Source organism: Pollachius pollachius, assembly GCF_949987615.1.
Source record: "Pollachius pollachius genome assembly, chromosome: 6".
In the NCBI taxonomy this organism is placed as follows: Eukaryota; Metazoa; Chordata; class Actinopteri; order Gadiformes; family Gadidae; genus Pollachius; species Pollachius pollachius.
In genome coordinates, this window is record NC_136939.1 from 20,025,075 (window position 1) to 20,041,050 (window position 15,976).

The 15,976-nt window shown below is 47.9% G+C and overlaps 1 protein-coding gene across 3 annotated transcripts in view; it reads left to right on the forward strand.

Annotated features, from left to right (window-relative positions):
* The window catches only part of spns2 (SPNS lysolipid transporter 2, sphingosine-1-phosphate), a 69,837-nt gene extending 54,565 nt beyond the window's left edge, over positions 1-15,272 (forward strand). For 2 of the 3 annotated variants that reach the window (XM_079737901.1, XM_079737902.1), the window contains exons 9-13: positions 769-834; positions 1,653-1,751; positions 5,323-5,486; positions 8,940-8,976; positions 12,680-15,272. In XM_079737901.1, the coding sequence (XP_079594027.1) occupies positions 769-834; positions 1,653-1,751; positions 5,323-5,486; positions 8,940-8,976; positions 12,680-12,751 (438 nt within the window). In that variant the 3' untranslated portion in view covers positions 12,752-15,272. Of the gene's footprint in view, positions 1-768; positions 835-1,652; positions 1,752-5,322; positions 5,487-8,939; positions 8,987-12,679 lie in introns of all 3 variants that reach the window. The other variant, XM_079737903.1, reaches the window with a different exon arrangement.
* The last annotated feature ends 704 nt before the right edge of the window (positions 15,273-15,976 follow it).

Sequence of the window (15,976 nt, forward strand, 5' to 3'; positions counted from 1 at the left end):
CTCTCACCTTGCCTGCCCTATAGGTTTGGCAGGCAGGTTTTAAAGGTTATTTCCCAGCATAGAAAACACACGTTGGCCAGCAGGGATAAAGCGTGCCCGTCCCGATCAGGCTCTGCAGAAACATGAGACCATCCCAGAGCCCCTTAAACTCTCCTTGGCCTGTTCATGAAGGCAGTCAAAGCACCAAACCGGCTGTTAAGCGATTTTCTACCAGCCACAAAGTACTTTTAAGGCGCTCAGATGTTAAAAGCTTGAGTGTTTAAGGACCCTTCTTTGTTACGTGATATTTGTATTAAATGTAGAGTGCTTCCATTTTAAAAAAAACGTCCGACGTCCATTCATGGGAACGGTGAAAGCTCAGGGAATCATTGTAAGGTGATTCAAACAGAGCAACCGGTTGAATGCTTCCTAGCGTTTTACTACGTACGATTCTGAAGACTTGTAAAGGACTTCCCTTTTCTGATCTGTTGAGCTGCTCCTCAGCTCTCTGTTCTAGACAAACATTTCCCTGGGACTAAAATAAAGGCACATAGATTGAGGAATAATTGGGCTCCGGGTATAATAACATGTTTTCAAACCAAGGCAACCAAAGGCTCCCTTTGCCTTTTTGTTTTTTTTTTCAAACAAATTTCCACAGACGTTTGGACCATCTGCGGTGCGACGGTCCTCACTGTGTTCCCGCGCCACCGAACGTGGTGACCAACATCCCCACGTCTAATGAGTCCGAAAATACATCACATAATGATCTCTCTCTTTCTCCCTTTCTAGGTGTGTATCTTCATAGGGGAAACGCTGCTGTTCCTCAACTGGGCCATCACGGCGGACATTTTGATGGTAAGCACGCCAACGCCAAGCCTTGGCTCGTCCCACCTAGCCACTGGAACGTGTCACTGTAACGCGCGGTTAACACACCGTCACGTATGACGCAACCTCTGATTTAAGCCCTGCAAACGTGTGAGCGAGAGCGTGTGTTGGTGCTTTGTGTGTGGGTTTTTCTTTTGGCCGTTTTTTCGGGGTGGAGTGTGCAATTTGCTCCTTTGACCGAGCTTAATGCATTGGTACAGAATTTGACCTTTTGAGGTTACAAAAAACAACAACAAAAGATGTAGAGGAAAACAAAACATTAAAATGAGAGAGAGAGAGAGAGAGAGAGAGAGAGGGGGAGAGAGAGAGGGGGAGAGAGAAAGAGGGGAGTGCAGGAGATAGAGAAAGTGAAAGAGCAGATAGAGCGAGTCTTTGAGGAAAGAGAGAAAGAAAGGGGGAGGAGATAGAGTGAAAGGGATGTAGGAAGGAAAGTGGGATGGACGGAGAGAGAGCGAGAGAGAGATATACAGCTCGGTTCTTGCGTGACGTGAGCGGATCGGGCCTTCCTGTAGCGTAAAATCTGCGACCGACCAGCAGCTATCTGCCAGTTCGCAGAAGTAGTTAGGAGTCTGTGGTGAGTGTGTGTGTGTTAGAGACAAGGACAGACCGCAGTACCCAGAATGCCGCTGCAATGAAGTGGATTAAATATACCAAGCTTCCCGGAGGAGACTCCCAAAGTGTATTTTTTCTTTTTCAATTGTACATTCCTTCTTCCACTTTCCACCCTTTGCACGACATCCCTTCATCTAAACCCCTCTCTCCCTCTGTGTCTCTCTCTCGCGGCCCAGTTTGTGGTGATCCCGACGCGGAGGGCTACAGCCGTCGCCTTCCAGAGCTTCACCTCCCACCTGCTTGGCGACGCGGGCAGCCCCTACCTCATCGGCCTGGTGAGACTCCCCCCCTGACCCCCCTTCACCGCACCTCATCAGCAATGCTGAGTCCGGACACTTTCACTGACTTCGTCTGACGTCATCAGTTGTTTACTACAAAGCGCTTTAGTTACAGAGAACAATTGTGTAGATAGCATATATTTTATACTATATTATAAATATAGCCAATGTTGGTTATTAATGCAGGGGGAGTTCTGTTTACAACCCTGTTGATGAGAATAGTAGTACAGAGATGGATGAATGGAGTCAAAGAGATGTTGCCCTCTTCCTGTTGGTGTTTTATGAATGAAAATAGACATCGGAGGAGAGTGTCCCAGTTTTTGAAAGTGTATGCTTGGGTGTACATATTCTGTGCGCGTGCGCTTGTGTGTGCATGCAAGCATACGTGTGTGTCTCTGTGTCTGTGTGTGTGCTTGTTTTTGCGTGCATGTGTGTGAATTTTTGTGTTTGTGTGTGTGCGTGCGTGTGTGTGCGTTCGTGCGTGCGTGTGTTTGTGTGTGTGTGTGTGTGTGTATATATAGTGGCGTGGGTGGAAGCCTTAAGTGTTCTCAGCCCTAGAAGTCTGTGGGTTTGGAATCTGTCTATAGGGACCAACACAGCCTGAAACACAGATTCAAAAAATGTTTCCTGGTGAGCACTCTGTCAAGGTCATCTGCATCTTCAGAGGCTTTTCCACTAGCCTCTCATACAGTGCATACCCTAGCAACCGCACACATAACCGCCCACCTCAACCTCCAGCCCATCCCTAAACAATAGCTGTTGTTTCAGCAACCATGTCTGATTAATGGACCTCAGTGAGCCCTGGGGAGACAGTAGAGTCTGGTTATGGTTCAGACTTCATCATCATCATCATCATCATCATCATCATCATCATCTACCAGGACACCCATTCCTGTTAACCAATCTGGGAGAACATTCTACAAAAGTTGAAAAGTAAATTTTCCGTTTAACCTTTGGGACAGACCTCCAGTATTGGTTTTCCTATGTGGTTGTAAAAATTGTAAAATCGAAAACAAACCCTGTCAAACATCCACGAACAGGGCGCAGAGTGCGTCCTTGTTTGAAATCGTAGGCCTGGGGAGGTCTCAGGCGGTCGCATGTGTTTTGCGGTGTGTTTGATCACCTTCCTGCTGGCCCGTCGCCAAGGTCCAGCGTGACAGAGTAGGAAATGGAAGAGACCCCCATGGAACGAGGGACTGCGTTGGTCTGCGATGAGGGCCCAAGGCTGTCGTGTCCCTGCAGAACCGGCTCCTGTGTTTTTGTTTTGCGGTCGTGTCCTCTTAAGGTCTGCTCTGCCCTGTTCGTACCTCAGCACTCCACTGTAAGACCCAACTCAAGCCAGAAAGAGGTGTGCGGCATTGAATAAACCACCACCATTGTTACTTCCCGGTGATCAGAACAGTGAACAGTAAAGAGGATATGCATTTCCTCCCACTATTCCTCCAAACGATTTGTGTAAAGCGCCCGCCTGTCCGCGACCGTGTCAGAATTACGCACATGGCATGCACCCTCGAAGGCAGGATGTACCCGTCCCCTCCCGGTCTCTGTCTGGTCTCTTACCGGTGCCTCTGGTCTCGGCGAGGTCTGAGTGACACATTGGAGGAATGTGCTTGCTTTTGGTTCACAGGCCCCAGATGCCCAAGAGCCCAGAATGCAGCATTTTTCAGCGTCCTCCTCTGAACCGCAGCTCCCCCTGATGCGGTTTAGCGGGGCGGTGCGACGCTGCTCGCCTTGACGCACACGGCCCGCGCTAGGAAAACAAACCCACTGAGCCAAAGGAGTGTTTCTTAGAAGGAGAAGATGCGACCGGAGAAGGCTTTGAGCCATTTTCACACGACCGCATACACAAGAGATGCCCCCAAGTGACCATTATGCGAGACACTAAGTATAGTATTTAAGACACTGAGGATAAAATAAGGAAAACCAAGGATCACAAGCATATCAATTCTGGTCAGCAATCTCAGCCTTCAGTCTTCCTTCAGTGTGTGTGTGTGTCTCTGTGTGTGTGTGTATGTGTGTGCGTGTTTGTGCATGCATGCCTGTGTGTGTATGTTTTTATGTGTGTGTGTGTGTGTATGTGTGTGCATGCATGACTGCGTGTGTGTTTGTGTGTGTGTGTGTGTGTGTGTGTGTGTGTGTGTGTGTGTGTGTGTGTGGATGGCCTGAGGCTGAGTGGGTGGCCGCGGATTGCCGGTAACAATCTGCCATGCAATCTCCCATTAAAAGCCTGCTAGCGTAGCCTGCTAGCGTAGTCTGCCAGCGTAGCGATCAGACATGCAGAAGCACAGGGTAAGTTTAGCTAGCATGCTCGCTCAGCACAATCTGAAGCTCGGTTTAAACCGCAGCGGGTGCCCTGTGACACACACATACACCTGACCAAGAGAGCAGGGCCAAGCAGGCTTAGCCCACACACGCAATGACACACTTACACTTGTATACAAACATGGACACACACACACACACTCATACAAACAAACTCTCTCTGACACACACACACACACACACACACACACACACACACACACACACACACACATATACACACGCACAAATATAGCAAGTGACCTTCTACTTTAATTCCACTCTTCTCTCTCTTTCTCTCTCTTTCCCTATCTCTCTCTAATATCTCTCTCTCTTTCTGTTTCTCTCAAACACATTGTCATTCTGTCCTGCGTTTTCTCACCCTTTATTTATCCCTTGCTCTCTCTCTCTCTCTCCCCCTCTCTCCCCCTCTTTCACACACTCACTCACCCACACACGCACGCACAAACATACACACACACACACAGATAGAAAGACACACACATCCTCACTGTGTCCTGTCAGCATTTCTGAAGTACTTGCTGTCCGTGGAGAGACTCATTCTGCTGATGTTTCATCAGTCAATCAATCCTTGAGCTTGCGTGAGCACAATCCCACACACCCACACGCACACACACGCAGAGGAAAGCCTCTTCATGCCTACTGAACACAACCACAACGACCTCTCTCCTCATGATGCAATGATCAGCTCTCTCTAGTGAGGGGGTATACACTGATGAACAGAAACAGTGCTCCACCGGTGTGTAGAGAGGGAGTGATTTATCGATGTTTAAAGACAGTGATATATACATGTATGGAGAAAGTCAGTGGCGTATAGAGAGAGAGCGCCATAGTCCTCACTGCACTCCTACCGGCCTTCTGCTGCTGCTTCAGTGCCATGGCTGAAGATAGGAATTTGTGCAAACGTTGAATGCATTCATCCGCCTTACCCTCCATCCCTCCTTCAATCTATCTAACCACCCTCCCACCCACCCATCCAATCCCCCACCCTCTCAACCATCCACATATGGTGGCCTTGTATGCAAAGCACATTTTGTTGGTGATACTGATCCACAAAAATTCCTTCAAAGCCAAATGCTATGTTCATCACTCTATTTTTAAAGATGAGACAGAAGGTAATGATTTTGTCTTTTTATCTCCTTCTATGTGTATGTGTGTGGTTGTGTGTGTCTGTGTGTGTGTGTGTGTGTGTGTGTGTGTGTGTGTGTGTGTGTGTGTGTCCGCGCGTGTGTGTGTGGGTGTGCAGATTTCCGACGCCCTCCAGCAGAGCTACGCCACCTCGGTGCTGTGGCAGTTCCTCAGCCTGGGTTATGCCCTGATGCTGTGCCCCTTCGTCATCGTGCTGGGGGGGATGTTCTTCCTGGCCACCGCCCTCTTCTTCCTGGACGACCGGGAGAAGGCTGAGAAACAGTGAGTGACGTACACACACGCCGTCGTTGTGATGTATTCCTTCCCCCTATTCATGGTCATTACATTTACATTGAGGGCATTTAGCAGACGCTTTTATCCAAGCGACTTACAATGAGTACATATGTCAGAAGAAGGAGAAACAATATATGGCTGTGGGAACAGTAAGGATGTTCATAGAACCAAGTGCCAAGCACTAACAATTGCTAGGTCAACCCATTACCCTTATATAACAAAGATAGCTAGAATAAGATGCTAAGATGCTAACTATTTTTCATTACGCCATGACTACCAACTCCTCTCTATACTCAAACCGCCACTTCCCTTCCTCTTTTGCTATCTTATCAGCCTGAAGTATCCCATTTATTTTGTGTAGATAATAATGTATGATCAACCTTTGATTTAGCCAGAGAAGCTCAACTGAGTTCAAGGACAGTCTTTTAATGAATACATGAGACAATATGGCACAGAAAAACCCCACAGTATGGATAACGATGTACAGTAGAAAATGTATTTAGAGTAGGTATTATTCAATAAGCCGAATTAGGAATTTAATGATTACACAGCAGGGAAATACCAACAATAAAATAAAAATATGTCAAATAAATTGAATGTAAATTATGATACCAAACTAATTATATTTCACAGTTGCAACATCATTAATGTTCTGGGCATCACTGAGAGGCAAGATGCTGGGGTACCGGGTCTCAAGAGCAACAAGCCCTGCGGCTCCTCTCGTCATTGAATCTCAGAGTCACTGCATATGGCATAAGACTCAGTAGCACTCAAGGCTCCCCTGACGCCCGCCCTGGCCAGACCGAGGAAGACCCCTGAAGCTGAAATAAAGTCCAGAGTCAGCATTCTTGTGCTCGGGCACCAGCTGTCTCCAGCTCTTCCGGCACCATCCCACATCGATGTATTAGAGGACGAGCGTGTGACGGCATATCCTTCCCTCTCCATATCCCTGCGTTCATGTCCCCTGCCTGAACACAGACCTATCGAGCGCAAGAGGCTAACAAGGACCTTAAAAGGTTAAGACAAACACCACTCATCCTCTCTGGAACATGGTGGCTGTTTTTTTTTTCATTTTTATCATGTTGACTGACTTGTGGGGTCTTTGGGAAATGACTTCCTTCCTGTTGAAAAGGAAGTCATTTTGAAAGGGGGGACATTTTTAGGCAGGGTGGTGGTTTGTTGGGAGATGCGTTTATCAGTCTAGTTTTTCCCCATGTGATGGAACCACAGTCCATGCCACAGAAGTCTTAAGCAGAACCCGAGCATTCCAGTGTGCTTACACGTCTTTTTAGTGGTGAGGGTTGTGTCAAAAACATATGAACTCCATACGGTTGTTCAAATCCCAAAATGAAGGGGTTCTATGAAAATCAACTCCCCTACATACTGTGTACTATTCTGGTTGGCGACTACCGCCCTCCAATCAGGTATCTCAAAACAGGGCTGTAATACGGAGGATAAAACACAGAACCTAGGAGTGGTCATTGGGGAAGCCATCCTGTTCCCACCGGTTGTTGGTATCGAGCCAAGAAAATAGGAAAAGAAAAGCAGAACAATGAGAAGAAAAGAGAAACAGTTTGGAGGGCTGCCTGCGTGCCAGTGGAAGATAGTGCGCTGTGGTTATGGTATGTGGTATGAATTAGCCCACCACATTATTGGCCCCAGTGTACATTCTATATCTGACCGCCATCTTAACTCACATCCTACACAGTGGAATGCTCACATACCAGCAGATTTAGTGAAGGGGAAGGGATACAGAAAGCGCAGGGCTCATTTTTTAGATTAGGAGCAGAAGTCGTGCATCAAAGCGTGAGTGAAAGTGATCACGTTGTCCCGGTTTTGGCGGTTTTGAGTCGAACTTGGAGTATTGGTTTTACGGGAGAATGGAAATGCCTCTCTCCGCCCGCTTTACAATTATGATACAAGTTTGTTTGGGACAAACTGCTTCTACAGTTTTATATTTTATTATGTAAAGGATCTATTAATAAAAGAACTTTCCCTCAAACATTTACCGTTTAATGATGCATAATTAAGTACAATTCCAAAAAAAGATTGATGATTTGTTTACGCAGGGCATGTTTCCTAAAAATCTGCCAACTGTTGAATCACACGCACACTTCTCAGAGTCTTCCATTATTAATTCATCACATGCTACGTTGTACCACGAAACACTCTGATTTAGGAGGCAAGCGTACCACTTTGAAGCCGCATCCTAAAAGGAGCGAGAGATCCTAACAGTAGCGGAGCTTGTGCGTGGAGCCGGCTTCAAACGGCCGTGCCTCAGCGACCGCGAGAGATGACAACAGCAAACACGAACGCGGCGGGCACGAACGCGCCGGGGTTCTTCCGCGGATGGGATATTTATAGCATCCCCTTCACACTCCAATGCCTCCCGATTTATACAATTTCCTCTGACTTGACGAATACAGAGGCAGTCTTGAGCGGTTTGACTCTATTTGTGCACGGGGAGCAGAGTGGAATGGGTTACTCACTGGAGCGCGCTCCTCACCCCGCCGCCGGCGCCCGACGCTGCGTGTTCTGTTTGAGCGGTCCTTCTTTATTTTGAGGGGGGGGGGGGGGGGGGAGGGGGGGGTGGAGGGCAGGGGGTTGGAGGGGGTGGAGGGCTGGGGGGAGGGAAAAGTGGCTTGGGTGAGTGGTTCGGGGAAAATGTAACCCAATGTATGCGTGCGCATTTGACACATGTTTTGCTCGGACACACACAGTCAAACACACAAAGTCAAACACACACACACACACACACACACACACAGACTAACAAACACACTCACACAAAGACTAACAACCACACTCACACAAAGACTAACAATCACACACACACAAAGACTAACAATCACACACACACACACACACACACAGACTAACAACCACACTCACACAAAGACTAACAACCACACTCACACAAAGACTAACAATCACACACACACACACAGAAAGACACACACTCATCTGTCTGATCCAGTAAATGTATACCCTGGCATGGCTTGGCACAGGGGCCCGGGGCCCCTGCACTGTGACAGAGTGACACACACGTCTGGTAGTGTATGCGCACAGGGGCAGACGGGGCCGGGAGCACAGAAGAACAGCAGATTGTGGTCCACCGAGTGTGTATAACACAATAACAGGCCCGGGGGAAAGATAGACTATCATCACTATATGTTTGGATAGCTCCTCCAGAGGGAGAGGGAAGGCAAAGGGAGGGTTTCATTCATGAGAAAGCCAAGCATCTCGCCTCTTCTTCACCAAAACATTCTAGCATAACCAAGCGAGCAGCTGTTACTATTCTGTTTTTATAATGGTGAAACGGCACCCAGACAGTGCCTTGGGACGTGCGTGGCTTTGTGTGACAGCCTCCTGGAGAAGGGGATAGCTCACTAGCCCCTTGCTAACGGCGTTCTTGTTCTTCTTCTTCTCTGCGTCCTCCAGGTTGAGCCTGATGACTCGGCCTCCCTCCACCGTCACGGTATGACCAGGTAATTTATTCTCCCCTTCTACTAACCCCCCCCCCCCCCCATCACCGTGTTCTCCGCTCTAAAACCCTTTCAGCCCTCGGCATCAGCAGCCACTCCAGAGCCTTCTAATCAGCAGTTTAGCGAGCATTGTAGCGTTACAGAGCGGGCTAAGAGCAGAACCTTCTTATGCTAAGAGCATTAACCTTAAAAATGCAAACTGGCCCCAAAGCTATGATGACTCAGCCATCCTTAAATTAGAGGAGGAGGAAGAAGGGGAGGGAGAGGAGGAGGAGAGATTCAATCCGATAGAGAACCATAAGGCCGTTATCAGGAAGTGTTCGAGGGGTCGTCTCTGATCCGTTTTCTGATTCTTCCGTATTTATATCGAGGCTGAGTAGGCTTTGCTGCTCCATATATCCGACACCTTATCGAGACCTGGGTTCCCTTCCTGCCTTTATCACACGCACAAATATACACAACCATACACACACAACACAGACGCATGTATAATGCAGACTAATAATTAACCAAAACATATTGTTGGTTAAATGGTTGGATGGGCAAATCAGTGTTCTGCCCTGGTGGAACCTTTACAATAACAGGATTAAAGCGCTGATTACAAGGCTCAGGACTTGGTTGTGTCTGCGGCTGTGTGAAAGGTAATCGTGTTTTGCCAAGGGGGCACAGTTTTATTAATTCCTTTGTTCGAGACCTAAAGAAATATTTAATCAAGCATTGCATTTTAAAATCCACTTACCATATTAAATAAATCCATATTGTGTATGTTAATGTGATGTTCATGCAATGTCACAGAGTGCATGACTTTAATTGTTATTTAAATGCAATTTGCATAGCATGGTATGCAATCTAATTTATTTACTCGCTACGCTATTTCCGTAACAAATCATAAAAGAAGCGGCGAAGACATTAAGAAACTCAACCTTTCAAGAACTGTATGAAACATGTTACAAAGAGATAATCTGGTGATCTTTTTGTGTAGGAACTAACGCAACAGTTTTTGGTTTAGAACCACTTATTAGAACTATGATATTATAATCAAATGTTTCCCTTGAGCTCCCAAAATTCCTTCAGAAAAAACACCATGATCTGATCCTTGCGACAGGTTAATACTCCAATACGCCGACGTCTGACGCAAACAAGGCGAGACTCGGGGGGGGTTCAGGTCCTGGTTCTAGGTCCTGGGGTATTGCTCACTACCCCTGGTGAGGTCCTGTCGTCGTTGTTTGACTCGCTTATTAGTGAGCCACGGTCACCGAGACTTGGGCTCAGGGTGGGTCCTCTGTGTTCTGTTGCAAAGACGCACACACCCGTACACACACACACACACACACACACACACGCACACACACTGAAGTGAAACCATGAAGACCCTCTCTGTTCTATCAGATGTTTTTTTATGAATTGAAAGAAATCATTTGTTGGTTTTGAGCTCAGCCAGCCGATGAGACGCAGACTCTGTTCCCTCTCTCGGCCCAAACGGATCAATGACGGCTTGATCCGCGATGGCCCAAACAGACCAATAACAGTCCCCACCGCACCCGCCCAACGCAGGAATGAGAGGCCCTTATTCAGCCGGCACAGCAGTGGCTGAACAGCTCCTAGCTTCATATCAACCGCTTCACAACACGACTCAGCAGGGGGGGGGGGGGGGGAGGTCTGCGCTCCTGCAGTATCTTTATTTAACCCTGACCCAGTCCGCAGATGAGACACAACAGCACAAGAGGATGATGTGGGTGGGGGGAACGGGGGTGAAGATGAAGATGAAGGATTCACCGCGGGGGGGCAGAGCAGGAGGCAGCCCAAAAGGAGGGCGGGGGGGGGGGGGCTTTAATCTGCCAGGGGATGGAATACATTGGAAGATATTAATCTCTACTGACACCCTTCCAGACAGAGATCAGAGAGGCCTACGTCTGATCGACTACTGCAAGATGGAGTGTGGGGTGGGGGGCGGGTTTGGGGAGGAATTGGGGGTGAATACTAAGTAGAACTATAGCGCTCTGCAGAGCGTGGTAGCCTTACCCCGATCCCTAGTGTAGCCAAGCGAGGGCTGGAAGAGATCTGACGGAAGGCAGCGAAACTCTTTATCAGCCACTCAAAAGCTGATTATGTGCTGAATGAAAGAGAATGCAGGCCTGAGGTGTGCCGTTCGTCCAATCACGGCGGCCCGCACTCGAAACCTGCTGCAGCTGTTTGCACAGCTGCAGCAGGTACACAGCTCCCCTCCTCAAGTTCCTATCGTCAAACACAACACGCCTCCATCCACAGAGCAGGGGTAGTTCAGGGGCCGGTAGCCAACACACACACACACACATGCTTATGCACTGTCACACACACACACACACACACACACACACATGCTTATGCACTGTCACACACACACACACACACACACACAAACACAAACACACACACACACACACACACACACACACATACAGAAACATACACACATGGAGAGTCTCTCCCACACACACACACACACAAACACATGCATGATTGCACCCACACACACACTTTCACACTCGCACATGCACGTGCACACACAAACACACATAAACATACATATATGCACTGCCAAGCACACGCTCTCGCACATGCATGCACATTGGCACTGTACATATCTGTATGAATGTGACCTGTTTCAGTACAAGAGGCCCTTTCTGCTTTCAAAATGCTCCTCCATTATAGGTGCATGAATAGGTGAACAGGAAGCGGTCGTTCAGTGCCGGCGGCCTGTTTATCCAGACCATTAAATAAATCCCGTGTCCTCCGTCGTCTCCAGACGTCAGTACGGGACAAGCTGACTCCCCTTCCCTTGTTGTGATATGCATACCACATCCACCATAACTCCACCGCAAGTCAGTTTGATTAGAGTGCGTCAGCGGGCCCGCTCATTTAGACCGATCCCTTCCACTGCGAGACCGTGAAAAACGACCAGGAAAAAGAATCACCACAGCTTAAGGCAGAGTCGAGACCTGGAATGGTCCGCATATTCAGAAAGCCTAATTATAGTGGTGTGGTCGTTTGAAATGAATATCATGTTTAGCCCTCCAACAATGAACTGGGGCCTGCGGTCTGGGGGAGAGCGGAGAGAAAATGTCGAGCCACTGAGCGCATTTCAACTCTTGGAGAAACGAAACCCGAGCAACATTGTTCTCTAAGATGTTCTGAGGCTAATAGTGCTCGTCACTGCATCAGAGGACATCTTATCGGGGGGGGGGGGGGGGGGATCTGTAGGTCTGTTCGTATAGTGGCTATTTTGTAGCATAGGACGCCGTGCCCCAGTAAGCCAATCAGTAAACTTGGAATGTCCTGCTGGTGTTCTCGTTAGTTTTGCCCCTTTGGCTTCCCACAGAGGATTACACGTGAGGTGTCTGTCGAGTGTTGGGCAAAAAGGTACTAACAACTAAACAGATGGCCAGGGGAAGCCTCACAGCCCGACATTAATTACACCAAAACAAAGTAGAGACACGCTAACCTCTATCTCTCTCTCTCTCTCTCTGTCTCTCTCTCTCTCTCTCTCTGTCTCTCTGTCTCTCTCTCTCTCTCTCTCTCTCTCTCTCTCTCTCTCTCTCTCTGTCTCTCTGTCTCTCTCTCTCTCTCTCTGTCTCTCTGTCTCTCTCTCTCTCTCTCTGTCTCTCTCTCTCTCTCTCTCTCTCTCTGTCTCTCTCTCTCTCTCTCTCTCTCTCTCAGGTGTCGACGGAGACGACCTTCCAGTGGGGTGAACCAGCTCATGGGGGGCAGGAGACAAACAACCAGCTATGAACGGAAAATGAAGGAACCCCCCCTCCCCCCAAACCCCCCGCCAAGAGCCAAGCCCCCCTGCCAAGAGCCAAGCCGGACATGTTCATCTTCTTCACCGTTGTCCTCCTCTCCCTCTCCTTAACGCTGTCTCCCTCTCTGGTGTGGACTGGAAGGAAAGGAAGGCTTCTCTTTGTTTTGTTTGTGTGAGTGGAGTGGACAGGAGGGAGCGTTTTGCTCCACCTATCGGTCCGCCGCAGAGACCTCTCCCCCGCCCCCCCCGACTGTCTCTCTGACCCCCCCTTCCTCCCGAGGGGGGGCTCGTTGTTGGGAGGAGACCCTCCGCCACGCCGACCCGTGCCAATACTACTGAACGCCGACCTGCCCTGTCTGTCTGTCTGTCTGTCTGTCTGCCTGTCTGCCTGCTCACAACTCTGTTTGTCTGACTACCTGCGTGTGTCCATCCGTCCATCCGTCTGTGTGTGTGTGTGTGTGTGTGTGTGTGTGTGTGTGTGTGTGTGTGTGTGTGTGTGTGTGTGTGTGTGTGTCCGTCCGCCTGTTCGATCTGCACCAAGTGCCATGAGATCATTACATTCCTTCAGACTTTGCACTGACCATCCGGAGACCTCGACCCATTGCATCGCTGTCCGTGTCTTACAGGCAGCACGCCCTGATGCAAGGCGACCGCCCCGCACGCTCACTGTGGCCTCGGCCCGTCGCTCCCGTTGTGACTGGATACTTGGTCACTCCTAGAGACCACGTGGTATAATATTCCCTTCCTCGTCGTTTGCTTGTATTCAGCCGTCGCACTTGCTATATGTGTGTGAGGAAGTGTGTGTGGCGCTTTTTCAGTTGGATTTGCCCACAACACAAGACGGCAAAACCCCTGAAGGGTTACGATGTGCAACAGGAACATCTGAGCGATGAGGGTAACAGCTTGAGCTCCTCCGTGTCTCTGCTGGGGCCGCAGCGGGAGGAGGGATCCAAAGTGACATTGGGAGCGCCGTGATTAGAATAAAGGGTTTTGCGGAGTGTCTTCACCACAGCGTTGTCCTAATCCAATCAAGATCAACGCGTCGCCGTGCATGTCAACATTGCCAGCGTGAAAAAAAGGCTTGAGAAAGTGTTTAGTGTCAGCGCCACCGAACACTCTGCGAGCCTCCACATCATCAGTGCAAAGCGAGCCATTTCCATACATACATTTTCTTTCTCTCCTTCTATCTCGTATTTAGCACTTATATCACTGTAGACAGTGTCGGAAGATATGATGGGAGTGCGATCTCTGCAAATGATTTTTTACAGGCTGTACCGTTTTTTTTGTTTCTCTGATATTTTATATTGTTGGTGATGTTTACTTTGAAACTGAAGGCTGCGTTGCCTTTGATTGTTTCAGGAGCATGAAGCAATCGGGATAAATTGAAAGCGGACACTGGATGTTTTTCTCATGATGACTTTAATAACACTATGTGTATTCTATTTGTCCCTGCTCGCCCTCCTACCACTCTGGGAACACGCTCCTCTCACAGGCGTTTAGCGTTGTGTTGTCTTACGATAAGTCATTTTCACGTGGCGTTGTGCCATTCAAAAAGGGAACGCGAGACTTTTGTTATTGTAGAGGAAACCAAGCGAGCTGGCTGGACGTTTTCCTCTGAACAGGACAGCTCTCCCTGGGAGCCGGGCTTAAATGTCCGGACACCGCGGCCACATAGAGAGAAAGAACAATCCTGCAACTATGAATGATGGATTCCAGTCAAGGGTGGTTACAATAACAGTCATTGTGAACACAGACATTCACCCCCCCCCCCCCCCGCCCCCCGCCCCTGCACTGCAGATATCTCATTGCAAGATTGAAAGGAAGTCCCCTAAAAGGAGGCTAGCAGTCATCAGTTTAATTAGTCCAGAAGATCTAAATCTGGAGATTCGTTGGCTGGGGGTTAGAATAGACGTTTTTAACCGATAAAGGTCTGCGTGAAACATGATCACCATGACAACATGCGTGTGCGGAGAATGCTTGACAGACTGTCCCCTCAAATGCTCAAAGTGTCTGATGTTATAAAGAAAAACCTTTTGGTGTTGGCATTTTTAAGGAATCAAAAACTTATTCAGCTTTTTTTGATTTATCTGCACAATCGCAAAGAGCATACGCCATTTTGTATATTTCTTCACCCTATGCATGGACTCCCCGCGTTTGATATGTATGGTTTATGCAAAAGCATCGATGTCTGCCGCCAAGAACTACTGCGCACGTTTGTGTGTGGCTGTGTATGTGTCAGAGAAGGAGGCTGGTTTGTGTTTACATCAAGAGGAGAAAGCTCAATGAGGTGTCGTATTAGGAGGACCTTCATGAAGGGAAACAAAGAGCAGCTCTATGAGAGAAGATAACTTTAGCTGGAGTCAGGGAGACTGTGCACTCGTAGCATCGGCCCGAGTGACTCACTCTTTGTGTGTGTGTGTGTGTGTGTGTGTGTGTGTGTGTGTGTGTGTGTGTGTGTGTGTGTGTGTGTGTGTGTGTGTGGAGTCCATATGTCTCTGAATGTGATGCACACACATCAACTTAATGCATTAAGCTTCACATCTTCCATTAGCTCACTGTTTCTTTCATTCTTTTAACCAAATTATTATAATTTTTTTTAAATGACTACAGTCTATAGAGGTGTATAAGTATATATATAAATATATAAATATAATGCAGCAACTTTAATATATTGTAAATGATGGCTTGGATGCAACGTATTTATTTTGTTTGTCACCTTAATGAAGAGAAATCTGTAAAGGGAATTTTTTAAGTTTGAAGTATGCCACACTTTGTTGTTAGTTTTTCTTGGATTTACAAACGCCTGTATGTTCATCGTATTACACAAGGAAACAACACAATACCTTTTTACATTACTCAAGTTCACAGTGCGTTTACTGTGATTGTGATTTGGACTTCTTGCACATACAGAACGCGCGCACACACACACACACACACACACACGCATGCATGCATGCATGAAAGCGAACAAACAGACAAAGACACACACACACACACACACAAACACACGCACATTGAACTACTCTCAAAGTGGCAATAAGCACACATTCACACAAACATACATTTATACATTTTACATACAAAAACAGTTACCAGACGTCTGTTGTGTGGAGCAAGTGATCAAAAAAAGCTTTTGTTTTCTTTTGCACATTTATCATTCAGGGATATATTTTTCGTTCAACCATTAGACATAGCGACCCGCTTCACGAGCCTCT